A 24,306-nucleotide genomic window follows, 5' to 3' on the forward strand; every position below is an offset into this window, starting at 1 on the left:
CGATCATTTCTTACCCTCTTGGATTGCTTAATGTCACTTGCAACTTTGCAGGTTGTAAGAGCTGAATTACTCCTACAACTGTGCATGTCTAAGATTTGGGGAAGTTTAACACTGATTTTGAGGGGCTTGCATGACAGGAAAGTTATGTTAAATCTATAACTTGAAATCGTCACTACTTTTTACACAGCCAGCCTCGGATAGAGCCGTGTGTCGTGAGAGCCTTTGTATGTTTCAGCATCACCCAGAAGTGAAGGTAAGCGTGTATTAAGAGGAGTGAACAACAGAACTTAGAGAAGCAAGAATCTGAGCAATGCATTGATTAAAACAACAGATAAACCTTCCCATTTTAAGAAACTGGCTTTGTAATAAACTAACAGTATTGATTATTTTTAAGAATGTGTACATATTATTGATCAACATGCACCAGAAAACAGGTTTGTGGGCAGATATTCAAGCTCACAGAGGAAATACTAATTACAAAGATCAATGCTTTGCACACGGTAAGCATTCAGAAATGTATATGGAACAATACGAAAGAAAAATCATTTGTTTTGAAGATGCTCCTCTATTGCCATTGTGTGAGCTCAAGAGAAGCAATTGTGTAACTACAGTAGGTAGGATTATTTGGTTCCTAAGAGTAAACAGAGAAATGCTTTTAAGAGAACAAAGGAGTAAGGAGAGTGGGGACATGCACATTTTTAATGAATGTACATTAAGGTAGTCAGATTTGACTAAAAATATGTGTCAGCAAGTAAGTGATATAAACATACTTTAACAGCACAACTGCTTTCTTTGTAAAATGAGAAGCAATAATTTATAATCACTATTTTTCAAGATGTTATTTAATATTAAAATTTAAGAATTAAGTTTTAAAGATTTCAAAGAGGCAAAGGCATAAAAACAAATTATTTTTTACAATGGTTTTATTAGATGTCAATAAAAATATTCTTAATAAGCAATTTAGATCTGAGTTTCTTCTCAAGAAACCAGCTTCTGAGTAGGCTGGTTTGCTATCATTTTTATCTCTTTTCCTCTCTATATGAGACTCCTTCACCCTGACTACTCTAAAGATTTTTTCCTTTAATACTGGATTTAAGTGGCAATGTGATTCTGCTATGCCTTGTGTGGTCTTGTTCCCTGTGCTTGGAGTTCTTTGTGCTTCTCGGATCTGTGAGTTCAAAGTTTTCATTAAATTTGGAAAATGGTTTTACCATTATTTCTTCAAATATTTCTTTTGTTTTCCATTCTTTCATTTGGGGACTTCAACTACTTGTATATTAAATTGCCTGAAGCTATCCTACAGCTCTTTTTTTCTCCCAGTCTTTCATTGTTTTATTTTGTATAGTTTCTATTGCTATGTCTTCAAGTTTACTAATCTTTTCTTCTGGAATACCTAATCTACATCAACCCTACCATACTGTAGGAAATTAACATCTCTTGTCTAAATAAAGTATGTATGATATGGGGATACTGGAGTTTTAATCCCTAGAAATCTATTTTGAGTCTTTTTAAAATACCTTCCGAGTGTCTACTTAGCACACTCAGTTTTTCCTCTAGCTTCTTAACATCAGCAACACAATTATAAAAACTGCTTTAATGATTTTTTCCACCAATTCTACCCTATGTATCTTTTCTTGGGTAATTTCAACTAATTTTTCCCCCTCAGAACGGATCATACAATCACTACTGTTATCCGCTAATAAAGTGCAGACACCATATTTTAGGGACACGTTAAGACAATAATACTGAGTAAATCAAACTTTCAATTACATAACCTGGGAACCAAACAGCTATACTTTTCTTCCTAATAAATAAACAATTTCATTTTAAAATAAAAAACCTTTCACTGCTAGGTTTTTCTTTTAACTATTAATTTATAATCATCTATAAGCAAATACTTCCTTTTAAAATTACAACCAAGAAACATCTAGATATTTCTCAAAAATTTTCTAATGTTAAAGATATCACTGTACAAGAATGATGATATAATTATTGAAAGAAAACACCTAATTTACACTTGTAACCCTGAAGATACAGTGAAACCAATTTTTTGTTATTGAAAAGTTACTGAAAAATTAGCCCTGTATTTATAATTAGATTTATTCAAGACTAAAAACAGAATCCCAGCATTAATTAAAAAATGCTGTGGTACCATCAGCATAAGACTAAGACTTAAATCTAAGGCATTGGAAAACTTAGTAGAGATGATAATAAAAATCTACATCATGACTGGCCAGGCATGGCTCAGCGGCTGAGAGTCAGCCTAGGATCCAAGTGATCAGGGTTCGATTCCCAGTCAGGGCACATGCCCGGGTTGCAGGCTAGACAGCTAATCAATGACTCTCTCATCATTGATGTTTCTATCTCTCTCTCTCCCTCTCCTTTCTTCTCTCTGAAATCAAAAAAGATTTTTTTTTTAATCTACATCAAATAGCTAGTGTGATAACTGATTTCAAATAAAATCAGCCACTTAAAAAATAATGGTTATTTTACAAATCGATACTACCTACAATAAGAGCAATAATAATAAAATAACCAGCTCTCAAATAAAATTTAGGATCACAAAACTGAATCAAGAAACTTTAAGTGTTATTTCTAAAACTATGTTCTTACACTGCTCTTGAGATAATATTTCACTACCTTCAAAATAAAATGAGAATTAAAATTACTACTGTATGATGTTACTACTATATATAATGAAAAAAGGGTTTGGGTAGATTAATTTGCTAAGGATATGTATACCAGACTAACTGGTGTTAGTAACGTGTGCAAAAAAGCTGATGACTAAATGGAAGCAGAATACCTATTACTTATTTACAAGTTCAGAATCTTATGAAGAATAATGTCATTATATTTTTCTGTAACATCAATGATAAAGTTAGTGCTTAAAAAAAGAGAGGAGGTGAGAGAGGGGTAAAGACAAACAGTTAGGTTATGCCATAAGGCTATCATCACTCCAGTGAAGAAAATACATTTCCATGTATTTAGGATACCAATTAGCAGTCTCACTTCATGGGAGAAATAAGTCCAGAGGTATACACCCAACTGAATACTTCACTAGAATACTATATGTTGGGGAAGGAAAGGAATGATATTAATATAAAAAAACCAAATCATTTTTCCACTCACAGGCCCTAGGAATACATTAAACCAATTCTCCCACATTTCTCAGGTGAGGAAGTGGTTCTCAAGAAGCAGTGACTTGCTCAAGGTCACAATTAACAAACAGGAATAGAATTCTTGTCTTATGTATTTTTGAATATTGTCCTTTCCTCTACACTAGCTGCTAGGGAGGTGATCTCTAGCATAAAAGCAGAGTAAAATGGATCAAAAACTGACACACAGTTCAAAAGAAGGCGGTCAGAGCAGTGCAGTATTAGCTGTAACAATGACAGTGAATACGTACATGCTACTAGGCACTCGGCACTATCACATGACCATTTACACAGGAACTTATTTATTCTACTGTAAGGCAGATACTGTTATTAAGATGTTTTACGTGTTTCCTATTTTTTTGTTCTTTTTTTCTTATCCAATTCCTATAGTGAGAAGTAATGGTTTTCAAAACACTTTAGCAGTTAATTTAAAGGCACTTTTATAAAAGCCTGTGATACATCTCTGAAAAAATTCATTGCAAAGATCTAGGAAATAACCTGGAATGAAACAACTTCAGTGAATCTCCTCAAAACAGGAGAATTAGCATCACAACTTCAGTAAGGTTTGAGGGCCACGTTTCCTATGAGTAAAAGAACAAACCCTCTGCTCTGCTAAGATAAGAAACAATTACTTCATATCAAGGAATAAAATTAATCTGTTTTAGGAGTAACTCCCAATTCAAAACTCAGTTAGCTTACTTTAATTTTTCAACCAGGGACAGATGAATGGATTAACAGATATTTTCAAGCCTACAGAATATATATGGTTCTCCCAAATTTTTAGAAGCTACTTTTGTAACTTACCATTTTTTTCCTCTTATCCTGTTCTGTAGGTGGTTCTTCATCTTCTGTTGCTTTTGGTTCTTCAAGATGAGACATCAACATACAGCTACAGTTTAAAAAAATGTTTTAAATAAATTTGTAAGTCTTTAACATACTAAAAACAAACCCTCAAAAGCCCTGAAAACATTAATGCTTCTACGTACCAAAATGTGAAGAATAGCTAGATGAATTAGGTTTATAAGCAAAAAAAAATTAACTACAAAAAGATATGTCACTTTAAAAAGGGCTACACCAAAAAATTTAGAGCATTTTACTCGAGCATTTAAGGTAGAAAACTCTAAAGTATTTGTTTATAGGCAACTTTGAACCATATACCACTTGGCAAAATAAGGTATACCCTTTACGTCTAAAAAATGAAACTTTACAAAAACTTAAAATTAATACTTCTTCTACCACTAAACTTCATTTGTCTGTAGATTACTATACATGTTTCATAACAGTAGCAATAATTTAAAATATAACATCATTAAAGCACTATTGATTATGTAACAATCACCTTTGTGCCCCAAATGACATTACCACTAGGCAGTGAGGAACTTGTCCCTGACAGCGCTGGCACCTGCAGGCAGCTATAAATCATTTCATTTTGATTACCTACATCACTGCTCTTCACCATGAGCAGAGATGACAGAAGTACAGTCTCCTACTTAGTCAACACTGATGCCAGAGAGGAATAGTGTCTAGTGAATCAAGTTGATGGGAACAAGCCTCACTGTTCCCTAGTTTAGAAGAGTGGAATTCAGTAATTATTCAGAGTCATAGGTTCCTAACCAATAAACTATGGCAAAGAAAGCTTAGTTTCTCTTATATTTTGTAGAAAGTACAGGGAAAGGACAACTCCTGACTCAGCTGTGTAAATATTTTTAATTCAGGATTAAGGACTGATGTTGACACTGGAAACTTGATCAGGTTCACTCTTGCAGGGGATATGAATGTCCTATTTGTCCCACCATTAAAAAAAAAATTCTGGACAACTTCCTATAACCCAGTCAGTGCACACTGGTGGGATCAAATAGTAAGAACCTTAAACTGAAATCAGAAACCTAAAAAAACATCAAGAGTTCAATCCCTAACTCACTGCATGGCCTTAATCTCTTGGAGCTGCAATGCTTTCAGCCACCATGACATAATATGATGTAACACAACTAGTTGGTCAAGGGGCACAGGCACAAAGTGAGAAAATTATGATATTATTATCTTGAAAGCTATTTAATAAAATGAAATGTCTCAGAAAAGTCTAGATCCCAGTTTGCACTTTAGAACAAAATAACAGGACTGGGTTCCGTCACACTGGCTATGTTATGCCTGTTGTAGGCTTGAATTCTAACTGCAATGAATGTGGATCTCCACGGAAGTATGCTTTATATAATGCATCAGATTCTTTCACTGCATTCTAGAATCAGTTAACTTACTTGTATAGTAAAAACTCTCTGTTCTCCCTTCCTTGAATTAAAAGATATATCACATTAATAATGAAGTATATTCTGGATATAAATACACACACACACATTTTCCCCCCCAATGACAAATTATTCACAGGGCAGAATTTTTTTGCTTTGCAATTCTGCAAATTGCATTCCTTTGCATTATGGGAAGGTAGAAAATGAAAAAGTTTTTTTTGATAAGACCAAAGTTAAAAATTCTCTTGCAGGAAAATCTCTATTTAAGTCAAATTTTGTTTTGTTGACAAAGATTAAAGATAGGGAGTCATGTTTACATAAAAGGCATGGTGAGAAATGATTTCAAATAAGCGAAAAAGTGTGGGCTGTGAACATAATAACAGTAATAAAATAATAACAAGTTTAAAATAGGGATGGCAGACATGTGAACACAGGCGGCTACCCCTCACGTCCTACACTCACTCACTACATACAAGTACTTTAACCACTATGTCAGAATCTTTTCCAATAAGACACTAACCAGCCAAACACAACCAACATTGTTAGCATGCAACATTAAACCTTTTAAATTATTATATTTAAAAGGTACTTGTAATAACATCTTTCATTTAAACTACACAAACTCACTTGCGAATGTTATAATAAAACTAGAACTGACATCATTATTCAACTGGACTCTGTAGTAGACACTTTATAATTTGATAATTAAGACCTAAGAAGCCAAATTTAGAATTTCACTATAACAAAATAAAGTTGAACTTAAAATCAAATATTATAAGCAAAATAACAAAAAATTTTTCTTTATAGAAGACAAAATTAAAACAGTTGCTATATTGTTTTTATATGGTGATAGCAAACAAAACTCACATAGGGTATAATTACAGCCTCCCCCCCAAAGTACTGTCCAAGTGCAATTAATTAAATGATCCACCTACTCTTTATAAGTTCCTGTTTCAGTATCTTCTGTCATGACATCATGTAGGCCCTCCACTGAGATGTTTATAATCCCACAGAATTTGTCTTGGATAACACTAGAATAAAAGAAGGGCAAAATATGTTAAGCTGAAGTATTACAACAGGTGTTTCTTTTCTTTTCTAATTATCCTCTTGAACATGAAGAGAAACTTTAGTTCTAAAATGCAGAAGAAAACTTGCAAAATATATTTATTAAAGCAGAAATTTTATCTTGCACATAACATTAAAATTTCTCTTTCACTAGATTACGGGTGTGCTTAAATACTAGAAGGGTAGATTAGATAGGAAAGAGATGCTTTAATATTCTTTAATTTATTATAATAGTCTTGTGTTGGTTTTATAACCAAAAAGGTGAAGATACAAAAATGTTTACAATTAAAAATCCCTACTCTCCTAAAGACACTATCAAGAAAAAGAAAAGGTAAGCCATAGACTAGGAAAAAACATTTGTTAAACATGTATCTGACAAAGGACTTGGGATCCAGAATATATAAAAAATTGAAAACTTGAGACAGACAACTCAATTTAAAAATGGGCAAATACTTGAACAGAGATTCCACCGAAGAATATATATACATGTCACAATATATATACATGTCACATCATAAAAAGATGCTCTATATCATTAGTTATCTGAGAAATGCAAATTAAAACTACAATGAGATTTTAATCAAAAATAAAATTAAGAAGATTGACAATATCAAGTGCGGCAGGAATGAGAAACAAGAGGACGCCCCATAGATTGCTAGTAAGAATAAAAAATGGCACAACCATTTTGGAAAACACATTGGCAATTTTTATGAAATTATGCACGCTCCAAATAACCAAGCAATCCCATTCCTATGTATTTACCCAAGACCAAAACAAGTATCCTCAGATCTGTATGTAAATATTTATGGTAGCTTTATTCATAAAAATCCAAAACTGGAAATGATGTAAATGTCTATCAGCACAGGCACACATTTTTTAGGAGTAGGTTAAGAAGTTTTATCTTGTTATATGTAATTATAAAAACATGGTAATATGCTGAATAAATGATACAGCAATTCCTGAGCACTGGACCTCAATTCAGACATAAGCATTCACAAGACACAGCCTTCAAGGCTAAGAAGAGATTTTGATGAACAGACTGCAGCATAGATAAAATAAACTCTGACTGTACAATTCTTGCCAAAAGCAGTAACTTTACCCCTTTCTCATAAATGATGAGATTATTTAGATGATATTGTCTGGAACCAGAATAAATCTTGAAAAGTTCTAAGGAAAATCTAATGAGTTCAGGAACTTGAGATTTATAAGATGTCAAAAGATAGAATTAGTGAATGATTGACAAAAAATAAAAAGGTGTTAAAAATGAGAAGAAAGAACGGGTAATGATATTCACAGAAGCAGACTGGACACAAGCCAAAGGATATCAGCCCAATTTCTGCTCCGCCTGTCCATGCTGCTGAGGAAGAAGACTACAGTCCTGGCCCGGGCTTCTTCGGACTCGGAGGCTCAGTATCAGGATCACTGGAGTTCATTGTCCCCTCCCGCCTCTGCCTCCAGAGGACTGTCCAGAGGCATAAAGGAAGGGGAGGCAACCTCAGTCAACAGGTCGGTCAGTCAGTCATTCTTTTCATTTTTTTCTGTGACATGCTGCACAGAAAAGGTCACAAGAGGCAGAGATCTAGCTGGAGTTTGGGGAGGGGTGGTGTTGAAGTCCAGCAGACAGGAAAAGCCATGCTCACCCTGGAGTTGAATTAAGTGCCAGAGGGGATGAGGCACAGACTTCAAGTTCAGAAAAGGGGAGAATGACTATGGCCTAGAGTGGAAAGGTATCCGAGCTGGCTTTGAATGGGAAGAGTTGACTCTAGAGAGGGAGGAGGGCTGAAGAAAGAGTGGATAGGGAGTAGCCATACTCTGCGATGGTACAAGGAGAGTTATACAATGATTACCTTCAAAGCATTCAAGCTCAAAAAGCACTCAAAAGGATGCCCCTCAATTACTACTCACTAAGCAGTTTGGGAAAAGTACCCCCAGATATTAGGGATCACAAAAAGCCACAAGAGGCTTGCACTTTCCTGGCATACAGAACATATTTAAAGAAAATAAGCATTAAAAAGCTACATATTCTTTTTCTCTTTTGTAAGTATTATAAAACGTTCCCTCCAAATGTGTAAATGTAACATTTCAAAATGATGCCTTTAAAAATCTATTTCTTCACACAGGATTCATTATGAAGTGTTGAATATTAAGCCTTCACTTCACTTATTCACAATACTCTCAACTTTGTCTTTTACAAATTAAGACTCAATCTTGTTTTTTATAATATACAATTTTTCTGAATAAAATGCTTTAAAATGTGATTAGACATTTAAAATGAAACAGTCAAAAGAGAGCTTTAAACCCTCAGAGGAATGAAATGAAAATAGGTTTGGAGGAAAAAGGGGAAATAATAAAAGGCATGTACTTAGATAATCTCATATGCACTATTTCTTTAAATACAAGCAGAAACTAGGTATTACTTTCTCTGTGTGTGTGTTTGTTTTTAATGAAAAACACTGCAATTTTGTTTTATATGTGTAACTGGAGCTATGAGTAATACTTTATTAGAATTCTTCTCAGTGTGCCATCCTCTAATTGTCCTCTCATGCACATTCATTCAAATCTGGTGTCGGGTATAACATGGAAAAGTGAAAGTAGCCAGAGAAACCATGTAATTATTTTAGATCTCACTCAGTTTTTAACCCCTCAAGCCAGTGTTTTCTAAGAAGTGATATTTCACATTAACCAGGACATAGCAACCTTGAGTTCTGAAAAGATCAGCTAAATTCTACACTAGCTTCTATAGTACAGTAAAAAACAAAACAAACAAAAACACCACTCTGGAGCTAAGCAAAACAAAACAACATGATTACTGAATATGGCAGACAAAACTTTACATCTTGATGGAGTCCCATGAGCAGACTTCAAAAGACTAGCTCGTGGACTATTAATAAATAGGAGGTGTACTTATACCAGAACACTAATAGAAAGAAGTGATTAGAAAAAGTGGTCATATTACCCAAGCTAACCCTTCCTAATGACTAGGTCGCCACAGTTAAGTTGATTCATTTTAGTCAACATTTTCTGAGCCCATAAAATGTGTCAGCCATCATTATAGTCCTTGGGGATAAAAAAGGTGGCCACCTCAGGAACTCAGAAACTAAAGGGAGCTTAAAGTCCAGCGCACACAATTTTGAATGCACATAGGGAAGTGTGTTGCACTTTTGAGTGTTACCTGTTCTATGATTGAGAGGGAAAGGCTGAGAAAAGCTGTGCTGCAAGCTCAGGAGCTCATCATGAACTAAAAGTCTGCAGGAAGGACAAAGAAATTAAACAGTCATTTGAGAAAATGCAAGGAAAGTTTAACACCAAGGATAAGAGAAGAATGAACGTATATGAAGGGAATGAAAGTAAAACTGAAGGGGGAAAAGATTAGTAACCAGAACATTTTCTTCCTTTTTACTTGTCACAAGTACTTTTTTTTTTTCATATTTTACAGACTTGGGTGATATATTAATTTATCTGCACAGACACAAATCATGAATAACGCTACAGAAAGAAGACAGGCCTTCTCAAGTATGTGATAAGTGATGTTACACATACACAAACATTAAATGAATAGACGAGAATATGAAAAACTGTACTTAGCAAAGACATTTGATCATTAAAACAATTTCACACAGTTTTCAGTAATCTGTCTTTTCAGTAAAATGCACATGAGTAAGAGCATAGTTCTTAATCTTGACTAAGGACTTACTAGAGGTATGATACTTTAAAGCATTTTCTGGGTCTATAAAAGTATCTATCTGTATAGTATATGAACTGCAGAAACTTCATGCAAAGTGATTTTTCCTTGCACTATAAAAAGATGTACTTAAAAAAAAAATCCACCTTTCTTGTGCTTATTCAACTAACTTAAACCACCATGCAGGCTCAAAATTACTTGTCCTTTCCTATCCTTATGAAGCCAACCACGGGTGTTCAGAAAACAAAATGCCTTTACAAAGATAAAGAAAAAATTTTAATCCCCAAGGGCATAAGTACATGAAATGTTATATTCATTTGGTTAGCCTAAATAATAAACATTAGACTGAATGCAAACAAGACTCTAATTTCTTCCTCCTTGTCCAATTTTCATTGGTATTTTTCGAGTGACCATTTCCATTTTTGTATAACTGACCCATCAGCATAGAGCATGTGCCTTAAATGACTTCTCTGTGATGGGTTTACGTATCTGTATGACGTCCTCAATTCCCTTGGACAGAGGAACACAGGCATGCAGAAACAGCATTTTCAGTTACCTTTTCTGAACAGTTTCATAACATAAAATTGATTTACAGTTTTTCAGAGTAGCAAGCCCAAGAAGAAATAAATCACTTTAGAATTTTCTCTGATCTTACCAGACTGTAATTATACTATTTGTACATCACACTTAATATTTGAAGTTATTCTCACATTATTATTATATCTTAAATATAAGAGGTCAGTGAAATTAGGGTAATTTAAAAAGTAAAATGTTTTTAAGCACTAAAAGCCAACAACCAAATAAAATATTCTCTTAACTGTACTTTTTTGCTTATATTGTTTAACAGGATTTAGCAAAGAATACCAGTTGATTGAAAGAAAATGGCAACAGAAGAAAGCCTTGATTTATCAGTCCTATTACAAAATTTCTACCACATCAGAGGCTACAAAAGTGGTGACATTTTCACTAAAATTAGTTTGTTTGTTCTCCCCTCTAGATATTTTCCAGGACCAAGGCCACAAATACTTTTGTCACTTAAATGGAAACATATATCCTTTCTACACGGTAATTCTCTGCATGGTCATGGAAAAGTGTATTAATAAATCTAGTTCCCTTGACAAATACTGGCAAGGAAATGGAATAAAAAATGGAATGGAAAAAAAATTCATAGTGGAAATTCACTAAGTTCCTTTAAAATGAAATTTAATTTTTTTACACCCAACAATGATCCTTACAAGGGTTTTTATATTATAAACCATTCCCCTAAATAACTTTTTGGGTGCACCTACACAAGAAAAAAAAAGTGATTATTAAGATAATAAAAAATAACTGCAATGAATTATGAAAAGAAACTGCCATCTTATGTGATTTTCAAGAGAAAGACTATGCTTTAAGAAACACTGCCCAATGAATACATACTAAGGTCCCATTAAAAAAGGAGATGATCGAAGACTGGTGCAAAACTATTTGGAAAAGACATTCGGCTGAAGCCCAATCAAGCAATGCTTGTTTTGGATGCTTACAGAAATCACTTGACAGACTAGTTCTTGTTTTGTAAAACATAAAAGAATTTATTAGGGATTTGGTAATTATGGGGTTGAGGTATGACCTCCCCACTGTATATGTTGGACATTTTAAAAGGTTCTCTAGGTTTTCTTCTACCAATTTTTGCCACCCTTAAAAACAAATATGATAGATTTTATTGTAATTGTTCTGGCACAAGTAAGATAATTAAATAAGGCCCTGACTTCATGTGGGTCCCCCTCCACCTTAAAGATTAAACACTTGGGTGCTTATATAACTCCTAAGTTCAAGAACTGTGCACGCATATGTTATGTCTGAATGCTCTATTTCTTTACCTGAGTGGTGGCTACACAGGTGTATCTACCTCTGTATGTGGTTTATACATTAATAAAAATGTTTTAAAATATTGTGTGTGGTCTAAGGGTAAATATTTATCATGTATTAATATTGGTGTAGGTGATACCTGAATAAATTCTACTACTTAGAGGATCTCTAAAAATATACAAGGTGAAAGGAGAGAAGAGAATACAAATCTAACTGTTGCTGACTCAAGACACAGGCGGCCAAGAAGCAGAGTAAATGAACAAAGTAACCCTGGAACTTTGTGTATGAGAAAGTCCAGGACTCCACTGAGTAAGAACCTGATGGAAAACAAAGAGGTATCCAGAGATCCTCTCCTGCTCCTTAATTCTCAGTTTAAGGCCAATCCCTCACTCTCGTACAAGGCCCCCTTTCCCTTTCCCTAGCACTTAGCCTCCAGCTATCAAACACTGGAAATCCCTCACTTTCTGAAGACCACAAGACACCTCTGTCTTCCTTTACCCGACTCCCACTATATCACCTGTAACCGTCTATTTCCTGCTCACCCTGTTGAAGTCTCTATCCCATACCAATGAAGCCCTCACTGATAATCTGACACCAAATGCCCCTGTTTTGTTGCTAGAACGGGACTGGGAACACATTCCCAGTTATCTCAGAAGAGACATGTTTCTGAAATTCCATGCTGGAATTCTGAATGTATTTAAAATTCATAATATTATAAATAAGTGGTAGCTGAGTTCTGTATTTATTTGTTAAGAGTGGCAGGGAGTGTGGAGGTGTGGGGAGGGATGACTTTTTGGGGGTATGCCCTGGAATCTTAAACTACCTTTTATAAAATTCAATGGAAAAAATGGAAACATATTTAAAATTATCTTTCTGAACTATAATTATTTTAAGTTAGAGCCTACCTATTTTTGAGTACTCTAATCAAGAACCTTTAGGAAATGGTAAAGAAATACAGAAATCTAGAGTAAGCCAAGCTTCTTTAGTTAAATTAATTAAGATTATTTGGTGTCAACTTTACTGTTTAGTTCAAAGGGGGGCTGTTCAAAATGTGAAATAATGAAATACAGAAATTATAGTGGAAAATTTCTATGCACATGTCACTTCAAATTAATTTTAAGTTTTTTTTAAAAACTGCAAATATCAAACAACAGTGAAATGTGAGCTAGCTAACATTTATAGAAGAAATGGCTACTGACAAAAACTGGAATGAACACTTAATGAATATCACTGTGTACAACTATAGCTCCACATAAAAATTGATATTAATGAGATTAAAGTTTTTTAGTTGAGCGTAAATCAATTAGAAATTATACAAAAACAAAAAAATTGATAGAAATTTTAAGTTACCTTCTTTAAATTGGGGGTAAAATGGTTTTAGGATCAAGATAAATACTTTGTTACATGGATTTTTCCCAACTGCAAACAGTCACCTATGCTGCTCCTAATCATCTTTAAGAAGATGTGATTTAGGTGGTGGGGAAGGGGAACAGGGCAGAGTTTTCAACTTACACTTTAAGTGTTTTTGTATTGTATGAATTCTTTTTTCCAATGAGTATGTACTTTTAGTAATTAAAGAAAAAACCTGCCCTGCCAGTGTGGCTCAGCGGTTGAGAATCGACCTATGATCCAGAAGATCGAGGTTCAATTCCCAGTCAGGGCACATGCCCAGGTTGCAGCTCGATCCCCAGCAGGGGGCGTGCAGGAGGCAGCCCATCAATGACTCTCTCATCATTGATGTTCCTATCTCTCTCTCCCTTCCTCTCTCTGAAATCAATAAAAACATATTTAAAAAACAAACACCTAATTGAGGTTGTGGGGGTTTGGTAGGACACAACAAAAAATGTATATTATTAAAAATGTCATTCAAGGTGAAACAAACACCACATACTCTTCCATAATTAAACAAGTAGTTTATGTAAGAACAAATTTTTTTTAGAAATGTATTCACGTTTTCTACTAAAATCACAATCAAGGACAAAGTTAAACTAGTCAGGAAAAAACAGAACATTGAAAACTCCTGGGGGGAGATGGTTGCAGCCTTAACTTCTCTGCAACTTCTAGTATATCTCAAAACTGCTTCTAAGCTCCTCTCTGCTTTTCTCTCAAATACCTATGGCAGTCGTTCCCAAAGCATGGTCCCCAGACCCGCAGCATCAACAAACTTGTTAAAGTGCAAATTCACAGATCCCATTCCATTACTGAATCAAGAATTCTGGAAGGAGTGGGGACAGCAATCTGTGTTTTACTGAGATTTCCAGGTGATTCTGAGTGTGAGAAGCACTTTATGTACAATGGGTAACACAGCACACCTTATAATTATTTCAGTTTCACAAAACAAACTCCATAATTACCATTTACTTTAAACACTCCCAGATTCTTCCAGGCTAATTTCAAAGGAATAGTAATAACTTTTAATGATAAAAAACAAAAAAACACAGAAAACTTGGGGGAAAAGGAAAAATAGTACAGACATGAAATATATGTTCAAGAGGAAATTTTTAATACATATTTGTAGGTCAGGTCACTATTAACAGATCCAGTATGGGCACTTAGTATACTTAATATCCTGGACAGTGCTACACAAGTATTACCTTAGGCTAATAGAGAAAAACATTACATTGCCTCCATGACTTCAATGACCATCTATCTACATTAAAGATTCTTGGTCAAGGCTACTAACATCTCCTCAGGGCTCTTTCATCTTTTTCTTCCTCACTTACCCGTCTCCCAAAATCACTGTTAAGGCTGTATCATATAATTCCAGTGTGCTGGACAGATGTAAGGTTAGAATTCATCTTTACCAGACAGATCCCACTCCCTATCTTCTGCTTGTTGGATATTTTCACTTACAGATCCAATGTGACTCTCAAATTCAATATATCTATAATTGAACACTTAATTTTGCCCCGCTCATATCTCTACTCCTCTTGCTTCCTTTGCTCAGTGAATGCCGCATAAAGCTGCCTAAGCAAAAAACCTAACATTGTTTATTTTTCCCCTCACCGGCCACCCACCAGCCAACCACCAAGGCAGTTCATCTCACTTCCAAAGTAGTTCTAGAATCCATCCTCTCTGCCCTGGACTCGAGATTCAGATTCCTAACCAATTAATCATCCTCTAGTCTTGTTGCTCCTTTCAGGAGCACTTCCTAAAAAATAAATTTGATGATGTCACTCCATTGCTTAAATCCTTCCATGGCTCCCTAGGGAAAAACACAAAAATTACAACATCCTTCATCATGGGATACCTCTCTAGCTGCAAACCTTACACCACCACTCGCAGCTCCAGTTGTACTGAATTTTAGTTCCTAAAAAGCAGTATTCTTTTTCTTTCTTCAACCCTGCTGATATGATGTTACCTCTACCTATTACTCAGCTCTTCTCACTGGGCTAATTCCTATTTATCCTTCATGATCCAGTTGCAATGTTGTTTTTCTCATAAAGCCGCCTCTCACCTCATGCCCTACAGCACTCTAAGTGCAATACTTACAATCCTGTCCAGTACCCCTGTGTTCCCTCCTCTAGGTTTTTAGCTCTAACAAGAATAGGAACTGTGTTTGTTCACAATTATAACCCTAGCACCTAGGCAACAGTGCAGCATAAAATTAAAAGCATGGGCTTTGGAGTCAGACAAACCTGAACAGTGTCACAAGCTGTGAGAATGTGAGAGTTCCTCGAACTCACTCTGCCTAGGTTTCCTTATCTGTCAAATGTAATAGTACTATCTTACAAGGCTTTTTAAAGATTAAATGTGACATCTAAAGTATTTAGCATAGCGCTTGGTACACAGAAATGTTAGCTATTATTATTACTTAATATAATGTCCATCAAAGAAAATATTTGCTGAATAAATACAGTATTCACAAGTTGTTAAAAACATTATTTATTAATGCTAAGCTTCATGTAATTCATTATATTTCCAAATAAAGTTTATAATTCTACAAAGAGGCTTCAGTTTTATTCATGTCCATGGCACTGAAGTTTCTTACAGCCACTATTTAGGTGAATTATAAAGCAGAATGTTCAAAGAGAATGACTTGGGCCTCATTTTCAGGAACAATTTGTTTATGAAGTTGAATCTGCTCCAAACCAGGGCTTTCGAGAGAATTTGGGCAAGTGTTACAAACTGAGGCAGTTACATTATACCTTGAAGACTGATAAAAGCTGTAGTATTCAAGTCTATTTTCCCCTGAGTTTTCTGGTGTCTTTAGTTTTTGTTTAAATTGAACAACTTTGTAGATTAAAAACATGATTAAAACACAAGCTAAGATAAAAAAAGCTAGTAAAATGTCAAAAGCCTCATTTAACCTTTCAACTTCTTGTGTACAAATCAGAGATGTTTTCCCTGATACTGAAGCAGCATCGATTGGTAGAGCGCTGGTTTTTTCCAAGTTCAAGTTAACAGAAGAAGTAAGCTGTATCTGCACAGGTAACACTGCAGTAGTCTCTAGTGAGTTAACAAAGGTACTCTCTTGAAAAAATCTACTGGAAGGTGAAGTATGAATCTGTTCCCCGAAAGAAACGCTCTCAGTATTTTCCAAATGTTTCCCATTTGTGGTTACTTTATGCCAGGCCATCATTAACGCAGTGGTCTTGTGACGAATATGAAGAGATTTTAAAGCCCAAGCTCTGGATATATTTGTCGAAGATGTAACGCAATCTGTACCGTCAGTCCACTTAATATAATGCAATGCTCTGCAGCGCATGGATGGGGGTTCTGACAATAGATGTTTAAGGTAATGGCTGAAGATGCTAGCCAGTCGCGAAGGCCCAATAGTTTGCAGTTACAGTCCCAAGGATTAGAGTTTGCCTGAAGATGAGTCAATGAAGACAATGGCTTAAGGACCCTTGGATGTAAGTCTGTAAGATTATTAAATGACAGATTAAGGATCTTCAAAGATGCTCCCTCATTCTCAAATGTGTCATTATCAATGCTGATTATTTTGTTTCTGTCTAACTTAAGGTAAATTAAATTCTTTAGCAAGCTAGATGTGTCAGGATTTAAATTTTCTAAATTATTATGACTTAAGATCAAATGTTTAAGACTATTAATTCCACTAAACCCATCCGTAGTAATGTTTTTAATTCTTCAGTTTTTCATAAGCAAATATTCTGAGTTGACAAGTCCTTTAAATGCAAAGGGCTGCATTGCTTTAATACGGTTATGAGACAAAGAAAGTCTGTTAAGACTCTTATGTACTTCAAAAGCATCTGATGGTACTTTTGTTAAATTATTACCTTCTAGATACAAACAATCCAAGTTTCCAAGATGTTGAAAGCCTGCGTCTGATATCCTGGAAATTTTATTGTTTGATAAATCAAGTATCCGAACAGCAATCATACCAACAAAGGTACCACTCAAAGACAGTGAGGTGATTTCTTTGTAACTTTAAGTACTGAACTGAAACTAGACCATTAAATACTCCTCTTGGAACAAAGGATACTTGATTAGACTGTAAGTATAAATTACAAAGATTGGAAAGCCCCTCAAATACTCCAGGATCCAAGCGTTTCATAAAATTATTATTTAGATATAGGAAATAGAGGCGCCTCAAGTGAACAAAGGCTTTTGGATACACACACAACGCCAGCATTAATCAAATATAATGCTACAAGAGAATGAAGTCCTGTTAATTCACTTTCATTTATATGAGATAAATTATTTCCAGCCAGATACAGAAAAACTGTACTTTCAGGAAAATTCTTAGGAATACTTGAAAGGCCTAAGTTATGGCAATTAATTTGTCTCCCAGTGCAGAGCTGGCAAACAGACACAGTTACAAGTATCTCTTTATGGAATAATAATACAGGATTGCAGGTAACAAGAAGAAAGAGTTGCTGGCAAGGCAGAGAGAAATGTAATCCACACATAGCCCTGTTCTTGGATTTTCTGTTCATATCAGAATGAGCTATAAAAAGAGAAAGTAAAACTTTAAATAATCAAAAAGTTCTTAAAATGAAAGTTTTATAATGCCAGGAATTCTGTATTCTGTTTTATTTTTATTAGAACCAGCCAATAATAGTAAGTACACATAAATCATACTATGATGATAGCATAAAATAATGAGTTTGGAATATGTTCTAGGACTATTAGCACTCCAGGCCATTAACCCACTGTTTGACAAAATGGTAACTCAAACTTAATGAACTGCAAAATAAAATGTTTGCTAAGTTCATTTAAAATATTACAATCGACGATAACAAAAGTGACAAATGATAATGCAGAAATACCAGTCTTTGGATATAACACGTTCCTTTATCAACTTAAAGCCAGTATCAATTAAATAACATTAAAATTTATAAAAACACAAATTCATTACAAAAAAAATTAAACACTATTGAAGCTACAGTTTTTCACAAACCAAATTATTTTTTGATTCAGCTAAAAGTTCATATTTAAATAAACAGTCTTACCAAGAACAGGAAATTCATACTATTAGCACTCAGCTGACTCAAGTAAAGGTTTTCTTTCTAAATTTGAAGAGAGAAATTTCTCAGCGCCATTTCTTTCTGCGGAGCGGCTGACCTCCACCCATCTACCTTTTTTTTTTTTAAGTCACAGTTTGCTCAGGAAACACCACTCTTCACATTGGTTCCTCCACAGTCAGTGTGTAAAACAGGGGTTGCCATGGATACAGGAAACTAAGAGACAGGAAGTAATTTTATCTGTGTTTCAAAAGATATTGTTGAAAGGAAATCTCAGGAACTTATTTTTCAGAATGCAGTTAATTTGAGTTTTCCTAATGCACACACTTAAATACTGCATAATTTTTTTAAAAAGGTGTTTTTTTTAAAGGAAAAACAAAAATTTAAAACTTTCAGAATGAGCAAACACTGTATACATCAACATCAGCTACTGAGTGGAAAAAGCAAGCTGAAATAAGATGTAAATAGAGTAATATAATTTTGCGAATTTTTAAATGCATAAAACATTTATCATGTTTTGAATACATATTAGGAACTTCAACTTTGTTTCATTCCTTAAAAAAACAGGTAGCAAAATAAGCAATTTAGAATAGTGAGCACAAATATTACACTATTCTCTATGCTCTTGTTTTAATTTTTCAAAAAAAATTGGGGGTTAAAAAATATTGAATACTATCAAATTAGTACCTTAATACAAGATACGGCAGAATAGGTTTACAGTTTTAAGTGCACAAAACACAGTTTATTCTTGTATTATTTATAAATTATTGTATTATTTTCCATACGAACTGTAAACCTACTTTTGCCCCACCCTATATGTTAAAGTATATGCCTTAGGATCTATAATGATATCAAGTTGCATACCAAATAACTGACAAAGTTTATCTTTTGGGACAAAAAGTTGGAGAGAGTGAAAGAGGCCCTTTAACGACATTTTACTACACACACACACATACACACACACACAAACAAATCTGAGTAAGTTTTAGGATAAATGTGTATAATATAACATATACATATATTTTTTAATCCTCCTCCAAAGATACCTTTTCACTGATTTTAGAAGGGGGGGGAGGGGGAGAGAAAGAAACACAGATGTGAGAATCATCAATCGGCCACCCTCCCGCATGCATGCCCCCCGCCCCCACCACCACCAGGAATCGAACCTGAGACCCCGGTATGTGCCCTGACTGAGCATCAACCCTGCAAACTTTTGGGGTACAGGATGATGCTCCAACCAACTGAGCTACTCAGCCAAGGCTATAATGTAATATTCCATGGTAAGGATTTAAAGAACTGACTATTAATTGTTTAGTCATAATTTTCCAAAAAGCTGACTGCTTAGGTTTTCTGATTCTGACTTTTATTAATCTTACCAATACACTATTCTTAAAATATCAATGATATATAATTGTACACTATAATTCCCTTTCAATATTAAAGCACCTTTACTTCACATCAAGACAACAATTACATCAGATAATGATCTGAATTATTTCCATATTAAGAATGTGGTATAATACCAAGGCACAATCTTTATATGACAATAAAAAAATCAAATCTTTATTAAAGGATTTACAATTCTCACAAATATCCTTTGTGGCTGGCTATTGTTATTTTTATTTTTATTTTATGAAGAAATAAGAAAACAGCAACCAAAAAACAACAACAAATGAATGAAAAATGACATGAATTCAGTAAAGATGGAACCGGAACTATGTTTCTCAAGTCCGTCTTGTTTCGTATTTTCAGTAACATGCAAAGTGGAATTAAGTATGTCTCATGGGTTTTTCAACTGCATCATACAACTTATGGGGTTCAGGACACAGTATCCCAAAATATAGCACCTTGGCATATTGCATATCTTAAGCTAAAGGAGTTTAAGAAAACAGCAGAAGCAGAAAGATCTCTTTCTCTGACCTCCCCAATTACTAGCCACACCCCCAACCCTCTGCCCTTCACCCCTGAAGCAGGTTATAAAACCTTCATGTGAGAGGTGCTCTCTCTGTATTGGGAGGAAAGGAGCATCCTTATCTCCAAACACAAAAGGACTCTCAGCAGAATCCAAAGAAACGGGTCTTACACACTTTTCTCCACTTCACTACACTTACCTCATACCCTTTGCCCTTATCATATCTTTCCACAACTTTGCATCCACTCTGCATCAAACCCATAAAAACACACAGGTTTAACAATTTATTTGGGGCTTCATTTCTGCATGAAGACGCCATGCCATGTAAAACATATTAAATCTGTATGCTTTTCTCCCAAATCAGCTCAGGGTAATCAATCAACTAATAGTCAAAAGTCTTTGTGTCAAGTTAAGAGCCCCAAAGGTGAGTAAGAGAATGGCAGAACCAGTAAAAAGATGTATCTATCACAATGAGATACCACTTCACAACCACTAACATGGCTATAATAAAAAATAATACAGTATTGACAAGGACATGGAGAAATCAGAACTCTTATACACTACTGGTGGGAATGTAAAATGGTAAAACCACTTTCAAAGAGTCTGGCAGTTCCTCAGGAAGTAAAACAGAGTCACCATATGAACTAGCAATACCCAAGAGATAGGAAAGCACACAAATAATACCAGCATTACTAATAACAGCCAAAACATAGAAACAACTCAAATGTCCATCATCTGATGAACAGATAAACAAAATGTGGTATGTATCTGTACAAGAGAACATTACTCAGCGATGAAAAGAAACAAAATACTGATACATGCTACAAAACGGATGAACCTTGAAAACATACTAAATTAAATAAGCCAGTCACAAAAGATCACATACTGTCGGATTCCATTTGTAGGAAAAGTCTAGACTAGGCACACCTATAGAAACAGAAAGTAGATTAGAGGTTTCCTAGGGCTAGGGAAGAATGAGACAATGAGGGCTGGCAGAGTACATGGTTTCTTTGGGGATAATAAAAATGTTCTAAAGCTAACTGTGGTGATAGTTGCACAACTCTGTGGATATACTAAAAACTACTGAATTGTACATTTTAAATGGGTAAATTGTATGGTCTGTGAATTACTATATTTCAGTAAGGCTGTTAACACACACACAAAGATGTTTCTAAGACATTTTTCTTGTGAAAGACAAAAAATTGAGAACTAATTTTTACTATAGAAAAGCTGAAGTATTAGATTAAGGATTTACAGATAAAAGAAAATACTATAAAATTCTAAATAAGAAAACATGACGTAGGTGTAAAAGACACATCCTCTTTTAGGGGATGAAAATAAAAATTTGATCATGTTAAATACTCACTTAGGAAGAGCCAGTTTAAACCAGCATTATTCAGGTAAAACAACAGGTTCATAATTTTTTTTCTTTTTTCTTTTTTTTTTTTGTGGTACCAATTTATTTATTGAATAACCTGCATCCAGGACACGGTGAATGACAACATGTCCATAATTTTAAAAATGCAAACTGCCTTTCATTCAACTATATGTAAACTATACCAAAAATACTACTCTTTGGAACTTATCATGATACTATTAGCCTAACACTTTTAAAAGTTATAAAATGACTTAGAAAGTTATCTTAACTCTTAAATAATAACTTTCTAAATGATGATATTATATATGTTATTCTTGAGATAAATGAGAATTATGGAGAGGTACTAAGTGTCCAATCCAAGCAGGTTTAGTAGACCTGACATTGAAGGGATTTTATTGAAATGCAATTTCTCTCAGGAAGCAGGCCGTTATACACTCAAATGCTCTGCTGCTCCGTCCCTCTCTGTTTGAAGTAATCAGTTAGCTTATGTTAAATATCCCACATTGGTTTATAACGTAGAAACCCATACCTGACACCTATGCTGTCCTATGAACCAATGTCATCCTAATAGAATCAACTTAAAAACAAAACAGAACGCCCACACTGGTGATTTCCTTACATCTAAAAAAAAAGTGAAATTTAAAATTCTTAAAACAGTTGCTCTCAGAGAATACTTATTCACATCTGAAACTCTTAGAACTGCATTATAAAAAAAAAAAAAAAAAGTGTCTTTAAAGATGGAGGATAAATTGCTATTTTAGAGAACAGATAAAAGGGAAGTTGGATTCCTCTCATCTACAAGTAACAATTTCTGCTTCATCTATGCCTTTGGAGGAAAACTCTTTGGAAAACATAAAAAAAGGCATATGTAAGTTATGCTATTTTCACATAAAAATTAGCTGAAGAAAACTTTACTTCCTCTATTCAGAAATATTATAGATCCTAAAAATGGGAGAAAATTCAAACTTGGAATTATTACAGGTAAAGAAACACTAAAACAGAAGGACACAAGAAGTTGTACTGCGCAATTAAAAAAGAAAAAGACTGCACCATTAAGATGCAACAAGAAGTGACCAAGAAGATACAACAGGACTGTACAGAGTAGACGTAAGCAAATTCATATACCACTAAGTTGGTGATAATGCACAATACTAAAGTACATCATCAAGCAGAAGGTGACATTCCTTAGGAGTAGGTGGTTGACACACATTTTTTAAATTAATTAATAAACAGGTACAGATACTCAAAATGTACTGAATTTAAAATGAATGCAGGAACCGAGACTTAAGCTTTTAGAACTCTGTATTAAGATAATTAGATGGTGGTGGGTGGGGAAGGAGGCAAGGAAGAACAGAGAAAGGCAGCTAACTCGTCGATCCCAACAGCCTACTGTACACACGGAAACTCATCTTCACAGTACCCTCATCGGGAAGGTGCTACTAGCATCCTCATTTAAAAACAAGGAAACTTAGGCATGGGAAAGTTAAATTACTTGGCCACTGTCATTCACAAGTGAATGGCACCAGGATTTGAGTGTGGTTATAAAGTCTACAGTCTTCTATCAAATTTCTGATCCAGTAGTAGTAGATTAGGGTAAAAGAGTTTAATAGTTTTGTAAATAGTCATTCTTTAGAGCAGTGATTCTAAACTGGAGATGGAAGGTTCTCCCGGCACATCTAGTGGGTAGAGGCCACAGGATGCTGCTAATAAGTATCCTACAATGCAGAGGATCGCCCCACAACAAATAGCCATCTGACTCAAAATGTCACTAGTACTGTCGCTGAGAAACCCTGCTTCAGAACAGTGTATTTCTGCATTTGAAAATCCATTAGAATGAAAGGAGAAGAAAATAACATTTCCCAATTTAGTCTGATTAAGAAAATTATTATAAATATTATTCTCTAGACTTGCTTATTTTAGGCAAGGGAAATGTTACACTGCAAAGTCTAAAAGAACAGGAATGGGAAATTAACCAGGAAACATCACTGGGGATGTGGAAAGAGAAAACTTCCCCCAAATTCCAATAACTATGTAGTTATAAGTAGAAGAAAGATCATGACAGCGAATGATAAAACTGCTGACTTCAATGTCAACATTACTGTCCACTAAAGTATGTGAATATAAATCTTCCTAAATTATGTCATGGGCCCATGACTATATGGCAAACTTCTAGAGCAATTAGGTTTTTTTTGTTTTTAAGATTGTAAGTTTCTGTATCTATCAATGCTTCTTTAGCCAGTAATCCATTAAGGACATTTTAAAGTTAAATTATTATCTTTAAAATTCTATTTCCACATTATTCAAGCTTTTCTTGGTACCCTTAAAAGGACATGAATTCATTACTGCCCAATAGATTTTTTAATACTTGCTTCATTTTAAAAACAAAAATAAGATCTGATCTTACTAATACAAAGCTATCTCCTCACAACCTTTAAATCTGAATTACAAGTCTTAATGAAGTGTGCCCTTCAATTTATATAGGTTGACATAGCCCCAGTCTAAGTATTCCTTAGACTTATAGAAGCTTTATATTTTCCTTACAGAAGCCAACTATTTCCACAACTAATTTATAAAATATTTTTGAACTACACAGAT

The 24,306-nt window shown here is 34.5% G+C and overlaps 2 protein-coding genes across 5 annotated transcripts in view; both read right to left on the reverse strand.

The window, feature by feature from the left end:
* Nucleotides 1-24,306, reverse strand: part of IPO11 (importin 11) — a 135,953-nt gene that overhangs the window by 8,868 nt on the left and 102,779 nt on the right. For 3 of the 4 annotated variants that reach the window (XM_081133639.1, XM_081133640.1, XM_081133638.1), the window contains 2 exons: nt 6,334-6,429; nt 3,960-4,044 (listed from right to left, as the gene is read on the reverse strand). In XM_081133639.1, the coding sequence (XP_080989765.1) occupies nt 3,960-4,044; nt 6,334-6,429 (181 nt within the window). Of the gene's footprint in view, nt 1-3,959; nt 4,045-6,333; nt 6,430-15,867; nt 16,856-24,306 lie in introns of those variants that run through there. The other variant, XM_081133641.1, reaches the window with a different exon arrangement.
* On the reverse strand, nt 16,003-18,515 carry LRRC70 (leucine rich repeat containing 70; the record flags this gene model as incomplete). The annotated part of the gene is given in 6 exon segments (XM_081133642.1): nt 16,003-16,712; nt 16,715-17,084; nt 17,088-17,355; nt 17,357-17,575; nt 17,577-17,904; nt 18,410-18,515. Coding segments are annotated over 5 exon segments (1,884 nt in total). The 5' UTR covers nt 17,894-17,904; nt 18,410-18,515.

The sequence above is a fragment of the Miniopterus schreibersii genome (assembly GCF_964146895.1).
Source record: "Miniopterus schreibersii genome assembly, chromosome: 3".
Classification (NCBI taxonomy): Eukaryota; Metazoa; Chordata; class Mammalia; order Chiroptera; family Miniopteridae; genus Miniopterus; species Miniopterus schreibersii.